Raw genomic sequence first — 9,515 nt, forward strand, 5'->3', positions numbered from 1 at the left:
TTAGTCCTAAATGATGGCACAGCAGGCACCTATCTGTTTGTTTCTCTTAAAATCCTAAAGTTGAGTTTAATTCTGTTGTAATTTCCCCAAGCTGTCTCCCTTCCCATCCTGCCCACGTTGACTGCCTACCGAATGAGTATAAACAAAAAAATGGATGTTCTAAATAGAGTCCCGCTGTGAAAGGAAAGTTGCATTCTCACTATTAATTCTTTATAATCCTCTAAGATTCAGTGCTTATTATTTTCAGGTGTAGATAATTGTTAAGGCCACAATCCCACATGATTGCCTAGAGAAATTAATTGCCAAACCTGAATGAGCGCAGAGGGGTGCATTTGACTTGTGTCCAATTTCACCACCTATATTGGCTGAGAGTGCTGTATAAGGGTATTGTAATCCTTGACTGTTGATTACAAAGGTTGGTTTAACTGTGGCTGCTTGTTGGACAATGTGGAAGAGTTTTCTGAGTCAAATGAAAAACAGGATCGACTAGCACTTTATTTTATTTTCAGAGGGCTAACTGTGGGTTAAGAAACTATTGTGTTAGAGCAACACTGAGTACTGATGGAGTTTGAAACGGTAGCCCCACCTGGGAGGACAATCAGCTAAAAATTGTGCAGATAGGAGAGTACTTTGTACTAAAAAGTACTCCTGTAGAGTTTTTATTCTTTAACAACAATTTTTTAAAGATTAATGTTAACCAAGTAGAAGACTATAGACGATAGCAAAATACTGCAGATGTTGGAAATCCGAAATAACAACAGAAAATGCTGGAAAAACTCAGCAGGTCAGGCAACATCCATGGAGAGAAATTTGAGTTGACGTTTCGGGTCAAACCCTTCTTCAAAACTGGAAAGAAAAGAAAATAGATCGAAGGCAGGGCTGCGATCGGAACAAAAGAAGTAAAAGAGACAATAAAAGTTATTCGAAGCTAGCCGAGATGGTAATAGGCTGAGATTAGGTGTGAAGTGTACTGGCAGGGCAAGAGATAGCTGCCAGGTGTGAGAGAGGAACAAAAGGAAAGGGGGGGGTGGGGAAAGAGTGGAAAAATTACAAGAAAAAATGTAATAGGGGCCGAGGTTATGATCTGAAATTGTTGAACTCGATATTGAGTCCGGAAGGCTGCAGAGTGCCTAATCGGAAGATGATTCGCTGTTCTTCGAGTTTACGTTGAGCTTCCGTGGAACAATACAAGAGGCCAAGGACGGTGAGGTCCGAGTGGGAATGGAGCGGTGAATTAAAATGACCGGCGACCGGAAGCTCGGGGTCACCCTTACGTTCAGTCCGTAAGGGTGACCCCGAGCTTCCGGTCGCCTGTCATTTTAATTCACCGCTCCATTCCCACTCGGACCTCACCGTCCTTGGCCTCTTGTATTGTTCCACGGAAGCTCAACGTAAACTCGAGGAACAGCACCTCATCTTCCGATTAGGCACTCTGCAGCCTTCCGGACTCAATATCGAGTTTAACAATTTCAGATCATAACCTCGGCCCCTATTACATTTTTTCTTGTAATTTTTGCACTCTTTCTCTCTTTTTTCCCCCCCCCCCCCCCCCCCCTTTTCCTTTTGTTTCTCTCTCACACCTGGCAGCTATCTCTTGCCCTGCCAGTACACTTCACACCTAATCTCAGCCTATTACCATATCGTCTAGCTTCGAATACCTTTTATTGTCTCTTTTTTACTTCTTTTGTTTCTTTTACTTCTTTTGTTCCAATCGCAGTTCTGCCTTCGATCTATTTTCTTTTCTTTCCAGTTTTGAAGAAGGGTTCGACCCGAAACGTCAACTCAAATTTCTCTCCATGGATGTTGCCTGACCACCTGAGTTTTTCCAGCATTTTCTGTTGTTATTTTAGAAGACCATAGAGTTGTTGATAAAGATAAGAAACTAAGTGGGGCCAAGCATGATTCCCTGAGGGCCTCTGCCTAAGTGGTGTACTAAAACATGTTATCTATTTATCAAGGCTACTCCTCCCTTCCCCCCCCCCCCCCCCCCCAGTTGTCTCCACTCAGTAGCCATGTTAAAAGAGGTTGGCTATTCAGTGAGATCAGATGCCATACTAACAGGCTGTCTAGGATTCTGCCGCATGTATTATGACATTACAGAGTAGAAAGTAGCCAGAGGGATATTAATTGGTAAGGTTGTCTCCGAATCTGCTTCTGTTTTAAAATAGAGAATGGAAATATGATCATGGTGAAATATAGGCATTTCAAATGTTATTCAAAAGATAATTATATTGTGTCATTATAACTCTACCAAACTACCACTTTTACTACTTTTAGACTCCTCGGGAGGTGGCTCAGCAAGCAGTAGATGCAGATGTTCACTGTGTGGGTGTCAGTTCGTTGGCTGCTGGACACAAAGCTCTTGTGCCAGAACTGATTAAAGAGCTCTGTGATCTTCGGCGCCCTGATATTTTGGTCATCTGTGGTGGTGTGATTCCTCCCCAGGTACTACATTTAAGATGTAATTTCAAGGCCTCTCTTGTACTGTGAGTAAAGATGTATATGTTGAGTGAGTGTTTCCTTTGTCAGGATTGTGTTAGACAGTGACAATTGGAGAAACAATATCCGATGTATGCTATTTTCCTTGTAATTGTAATATTCATCAGTCAGACATAAGGGAATGGGAGGCTTTAAAAACAAAGTAAAATACTAATAGATCTCTGCCATGGAAAATGGAATGATGATTCATTTGAATTACTGTGTCCTGTAACAGGAAGAACAGTCTTACTGGTTATCACTTGGTTTTCCCTTTTAATGTTATCACTACATAGAAGACTAATTTGTCTGCTTCAGTTGACATGCATAGAGATACTGAGGATTTGACCAATTTTGATGATGCTTTGAGCTATTCTGACTAGGGGATAGGGGGAAGGAGAATAAATGTGCATCGACTTCTAGTATTTGTACCTCAACACTTTGTGAGAAAATCTTATTCAGGGCTTTTATGCAGGGACAGAAAGCAGAGTAGAGTTAATGAATATATTTCAGTTGGGTAGGATGTGGATAAGAGTGTGCTCCAGATATGCTGGAACCTCTTGTTTTCCATTTCCACATATGCACAAGATGAATGACAATAAAGCTTGATGAAACCAAATTAGGGAGTAAGAGAAATTGAGGATGAATGCTGGAGGACATGGACAGGTTAGTGGAGTGGGCAGATAGGTGGCAGGTGCAGTTCAGTGCAAGAAATCTGAAGTAATACATTTTGGGGGGAAAAGACAGTGAAAACATACACTAAATCAGTTTAGAAGAATGAGAGGGGATCTTATTGAAACATATAAGATTCTGAAGGGGCTTGACAGGGTGGATGCAGAGAGGATGTTTCCCCTCGTGGGGGAATCTAGAACTAGGGGGACATAATTTCAGAATAAGGTGGCACCCTTTTAAATCGGAAATGAGGAGGAATTTCTCCTGAGGGTCGTGAATCTTTGGAATTCTCTACCCCAGAGAGCTGTGGAGGCTGGGTCATTAGAACATAACATAAGAAATAGGAGCAGGAGTAGGCCAATCGGCCCCTCGAGCCTGCTCCGCCATTCAATAAGATCATGGCTGATCTGATCCTAACCGCCAATCCACTATCACAGAACCATCTCCTGAATCTAACAGAATTAGACACACGAAATAGGAGCAGGATCAGGCTACACGGCCCCTGGGCCCGCTCCGCTACCCACAGGGCCATGACCGATCCGAACCTAGACTCATGTCCAAATTCCTGCCCGCTCCCCGTAACCCTTAATTCCCTTTACTTCTAGGAAACTGTCTATTTCTGTTTTAAATTTATGTAATGATGTAGCTTCTACAGCTTTTTGGGGCAGCACATTCCATGGACCTACCACCCTCTGAGTGAAGTAGTTCCTCCTCATCTCAGTTTTGAAAGAGCAGCCCCTTATTCTAAGACTATGCCCCCTAGTTCTAGTTTCACCCATCATCGGGAACATCCTCCCTGCATCCACCCGATCCAACCCCTTCACAATCTTATATGTTTCAATAAGATCGCCTCTCATTCTTCTGAACGCCAATGAGTAGAGTCCCAATCTACTCAACCTCTCCTCTTATGTCCATCCCCTCATCCCCGGGATTAACCGAGTGAACCTTCTTTGTACTGACTCGAGAGCAAGTATGTCCTTTCTTAAGTATGGACACCAAAACTGTACGCAGTATTCCAGGTGCGGTCTCACCAATACCTTGTACAACTGAAGCAATACCTCCCTATTTTTATATTCTATCCCCCTAGCAATGAAAGCCAACATTCCATTGGCCGCCTTAATCACTTGCTGCACCTGCATACTAACCTTTTGAGTTTTGTGCACCAGGACCCCCAGATCCCTTTGTACTTCAGTACTTTCCAGTTTCTTGCCATTAAGATAATAACTTGCTCTATGATTTTTCCTGCCAAAGTGCATAACCTCACACTTTCCAGTATTGTATTCCATCTGCCAAATCTCTGCCCATTGAATATATTTAAGGTGGAGATAGGGAGATTTTTGAAAGGTAAGGGAGTCAAGGGTTATAGGGAGCGGGCAGGAAAGTGGAGTTGAGGCCAAGATCAGTTCAGCCATGATCTTATTGAATGGCGGAGCAGGCTCGAGGGTCCAAAAAAACCTACTCCTGCTCCTACATCTTATGTCCTTATGTAAGATTATTAAGAGTGGAAGAACAGAGATCTAAAGAAGTTGGTCTTTAAAGGTGGGGGTGTGGGAAGACAGGGTCATAAAAATACAAATAGGTTTCTGGGTTATAAATGTAGAGACATTGAATATAAAACAAGTCATTGATAACCTTGTACAAGACATTGATTAGGCCACAGTTAGACTATTGGGTACAGTTCTGGGCATCCCATTATAGGAAGAATATTAAAGCCATGGAAAATGGAATGATTTCCTTTGAATGCTACCAGGAATTAAGGTTATAGATATGAAGAAAGATTTGTCTTGCAGCCAGAAATCATGACATTTCAGCAATCCTGATTCTGTAACCATTATTTGATTGGAGCTTTAACATTGGTGTCTTTGTATCGATTAGCAGCACTCCATTCCTTTTTTTCCCCCGTCCCAATTTTCTCTCCTCTCCCAAGGAATTGACATCTTGTTGGGGTGCAAATCCATAGACACCAGTTGTCCTTTGGTACCAGATGGGAACTCTACTCAGTTTTGCACTCCCTAACCCTGGGCCACTAATGTCACTTGTAGCAGCCTTATTGCTGTTTTGACAGATTATCAAAATCAGCTAATACATCATAGACCAGAGATAAATTTCCTGAGTCATCCAGCAAGCTCAGCCATCACCTTGTGTGGGAGAAACATTTCTCAAATTAAAGGGTTCAGTTTCTTCGCATTTGACGAAAGCCACCTGGCTGTTAACAAGATTATCACTCATTGATGAACATCACCTTACTTGCTCTAGTGTCTTGTGACGGGTATATTCAGTTGGCATTCAAGTTAGCAAATATAGTATTCAGAAAACGAGTAGCAGTGTTAGAAAATGTAAACTGCTGTTTCATAATTTTTTTTCACATTGCTTTAAGTTGAAGAAAAAGCATGGCTAGTAATCTGAAACAACAACTTGGATTTATATAGTGCCTTTAATGTAAAGAAACATCCCGTGGCTATTTACAAATAGCCGTAAGGACAATGGCCCCGATATTTGTGGGGAGGGTGCGTGGTAGTGCAGGAGAAACCTGGCAAGGCCGGGGACATGAAGGTTCTACTGAATTTAACAGCAGGGCCTCTTTTTTTCTTTTTCTTTTTCTTATTCCTGCCCGGCAGCCAGCCAAATTGACAGGCAAAACCGGCAGCAGAAGGCCACAACTGAGGATCCTTGGGTCCATCCCCTGCAATTGGGAGGGGATTGCGGGCTGCAGATTGGGGCTTGGGGAGGCCGGTGATCACTGAGCAGGCTGGTAATCGTGGAACAGGGTGCAGATCGGGGGCTTTGTGGGAGGGGGGGTCGGTGATTGTGAAACAGGCTATAGATCGGGGCTTGAGAGAGGGATATCGCCAATCGTGGGACAGGCTGCAGATCTGGGCTTGGGGGGAGGAGGCTGGTGATCGTGGGGCAGTCCTTGAGGGGCGTGGGGGAGGTCGCTGACCGCTGGAGAGAGGCTGCGACTGTCCGAAGGGAGGCTGAAGGCTTCCTTGAGCCGGGGGGAGCACTCCTGCTTCTCTTGGCCCACAAGGAGTGCTGTTAAACACTTGCCTTCTGGAACTGACAGCTCTTAAACTTAAATCAGGCTCCCAATTGCATTGTTGGGAGCCTGATTTAAATATGTTAATGAGGTGTCCCGCCTCTCCAAGGCGGAACACTTGCATGGCACGCTACCCGCCGCCGTAAAAATGGCAGGTTAGAATCGCGTTTTCTGTAGTAAGTGTTTAACCCGCCAACCTCCTCCCGCTGTTCATGTGAAGGTTAACATTGAGCCCAATGAGTCAGGAAGCAAAAGTAGGAGCAGTGATTGAATGCTTGAGGTGGAGAGGCAGAGTGATTTAGGGGGAGAGACATTCAGCAGCCTCGGAGATTCAGCAGATCTATTAGTGGAAATCCCGTTTACAGAGGCCGATTGGAAGAACTCCCAGCGAGCGTTCCATTATCAGCTGAAAGCGTCACCACCAGTGGTGGGGGAAAAAGATGCGGGGGAGGTACAATAAGAGGAACGGAGCATTTGGGAGGGAATATAGAGTTGGAGGAGACTAGAGGTAAATTGGAGCAAAACCATGGCTATATCGGTAAACAAGGGCAAGGATTTTCAATTTATGATGTTGGGGAACAGAGAGCCAATGGAGGGAAGCAAGAATGAGGAGATAAGTGAGCAGGACAGGATATGTGCAGCAGAGTTTTGGACAATTTGAGGTTTATGGAGGAAATAAGTTCAACAGGACAGTGTTTGAGTAGTCCAGTCTGGAGTGACCAAGACATGTCCAAGGGTTTCAGACGCTGAGGTAGGGGCAGGCAATGTTCCAGACATTGAATTAAGCAACCTTGTAATGGATAAGATTTGCTTATAACACGCTGCGCATGATCGGAAAGGACATCAAGATTGCAAACTGTCTGGTTCAGTGTGGCCCAGGAGAGGTATGGAGTCAATGGTAAGGAAATAGAGTTGTGAAGGGACCTGAAGATGATGGCTTCAGTCTTCCCATTGTGGAGCTGGAAGAAATTGTGAAATATCAGATATTGATGTCGGACAAGAATTCTGACAGCACAAAGGCAGTTGAGGGCTTATGAAGAGTGGTGGAGAGGTAGTCCATGTGAAAGCTGACCTTAAGCCTGCGGATGATGTCACCGAGGGGCAGCATGTAGATCAGGAAGTGGAGGAGGCCTAGGATAAACCCTATAAGTGCCTGTGCAGGGGAGGGTGAAGAAGCCATTGCTGGAGAAGCACTAGTTGTGTTCAGATAGGTAAGAGAACAATGCACACCTGGGTTCAAATCCGGCCCCGGGCAACTGTCTGTGTGGAGTTTGCACATTCTCCCTGTGTTTGCGTGGGTTTTCTCCGGGTGCTCCGGTTTCCTCCCACAGTCCAAAGATGTGCGGGTTAGGTTGATTGGCTATGATAAATTGACCCTTAGTGTTAGGGGGATTAAATACGTGGGGTTACGGGGATAGGGTGGGATATGTGTTGGTGTAGGGGTTACAGGGATCGGGTGGGATATGTGTCGGTGCAGGTTCGATGGGCCGAAATGGCCTCTATCTGCACTGTGGGGTTTCTGTGATTCTGTGATAGTCCCATGGAGCTGGGTGATAAAGGAAAAGCATTGGAGGATAATGGCATGGTAGACTATTGAAAGCTGAAGAAAGCGCGAGGACCAATAATGCACCATGGTAATGGTCACAAAGGATTTGTAACTTGTTTCAGTGCTGAGAAGAGAGAAAGCTGGACTGGAGGTATTTGAACAGTTTCTGAGAGACGGGAGGAGTAAACATGTTGGAGGACTTTAGAGAGAAACCAGAGGGTGGAGTTGGAGTGGACAGGTGGATTTTTTGATGGGTGTGACAACTGAGGTTTTGAAGAGGAGAGGGATGGTGTCTGAGGAAAGGGAACCATTGACGATGGCAGCTAACATGTGGGTGGGGGGGCAGAGAAGTTAAATTGTCAGGAATTGAATGAGGAGGAGATCAAGGAAACATGCACAAGATGAATATGGTGAGGTTGGGGGGGAAGACAGGTGAGAAACAAAATCCTTCTGATCAGTGCTGCTTTGTCGGGCACACACAAAGTTTGAAAACCACTGGGCTAGAGACTTAGCAAGTTTAACCAATTTAGAGAAACAACTCTGATGATCAATTTAATGACTGGGCATAAGCTCTCTTGGTATTTGGTATAGCTTTACACTACCAAGGAAAAAGAACAATTTATTTTCCAAGTTATGTTGGAACTAGAAAGCCAGTAAAACTCTGGTGAGGGTGGACCTTGCGATCATCCAATCTTTCCCCCACTGACATTTGGCTAGAAATAAAAAGACATTGGTTGTCCTGCTCAGTAAATGTAGTTGTAATTTTTTTTATAACTTGAAAATTCCGCTTTTTCCATGTTTAATCTAGTTTCCAGTTATAGTGCATCTTAATATGGAATGTCCTATATGTAGGTGAAAGTAGAGCAATGCTGCACACCCACAAAGGAAAAGGCTTCTAGTAAGAAACTGCTCAAATTCAGGGTAGCCATTTTCAAAATTGGTATTGGGTAACTGATTTATGTCTCAAACAGAAGAAGATAGTGCTAACATTTAATTCTTTAACTCCTCTAGGATTATGACCTCTTGTACAAGGCAGGCGTTTGCAGCATCTTTGGCCCAGGTACCAGAATTCCAGTTGCAGCTGTACGGGTCCTTGCTGACATTGAGAGAAATTTAGTCAAGAGGCAACAATCAATGTGAACGTCATTGTGGATACCAATTAATACTTTTGTATTTTACAGATATGTTATGAAGCTTGTTTTCAGTGATGTCAATCAAAAATAACTTAAAATACATTTGTCTTCTGTACTTTCTGGGAAAGTTTGTAGTTTATCCATATATTGTAACTATTTGTATCTCAGTTCACTTATTGGGGTAAACTATGATCACACATTGCAAGCTTTTATGAAGATTATATAACAGCTCTTGTTTAAGTATCAGCATGCTATTTACACAAGTAATTTAAGCTAAATGCCTTGTATTGATAAATTTTTTGAATTCAATCAAATTTGCATATTTAATAATTGTAACTAGTTACAGCTTCATGTCCAGACACAATTATGAAAATATTTTATTATTTATGGGCTAAGTTTCTATTTCTACTTTGTGTGTTTTATAGCACCTTTAACATGGAAAGACATTTCACAGAGGCGTGAGGCAAACAGGCACATGTCCAAAGGAGGAGAGATTAGGAGAAGTGAACAAAAGCTTGTTCAAAGAGTTAACTTTCAAGGAGGATCTTAAAGGAGGAGAGGGAGTTGGAGAGATGAGGAGTCATGGAAGGGAATTCCACAGTGTAGGACTTGGCAGCTGAAAACATGGCTGCAAATGAGTGTCAATGGGCAA

The 9,515-nt window shown here is 43.4% G+C and overlaps 1 protein-coding gene across 1 annotated transcript in view; it reads left to right on the forward strand.

The window, feature by feature from the left end:
• Nucleotides 1-9,248, forward strand: part of mmut (methylmalonyl CoA mutase) — a 58,979-nt gene extending 49,731 nt beyond the window's left edge. Inside the window, exons 11-12 of the mRNA XM_085997039.1 lie at nt 2,278-2,445; nt 8,742-9,248. Coding sequence (XP_085853165.1) covers nt 2,278-2,445; nt 8,742-8,870 — 297 coding nt within the window. The 3' untranslated portion in view covers nt 8,871-9,248. The remainder of the gene's footprint in view (nt 1-2,277; nt 2,446-8,741) is intronic.
• Nucleotides 9,249-9,515: the final 267 nt, after the last annotated feature.

This window comes from Somniosus microcephalus, chromosome 9 (assembly GCF_052327205.1).
Source record: "Somniosus microcephalus isolate GS21.2 chromosome 9, FLI_Smic_1.0, whole genome shotgun sequence".
NCBI classification, from domain to species: Eukaryota; Metazoa; Chordata; class Chondrichthyes; order Squaliformes; family Somniosidae; genus Somniosus; species Somniosus microcephalus.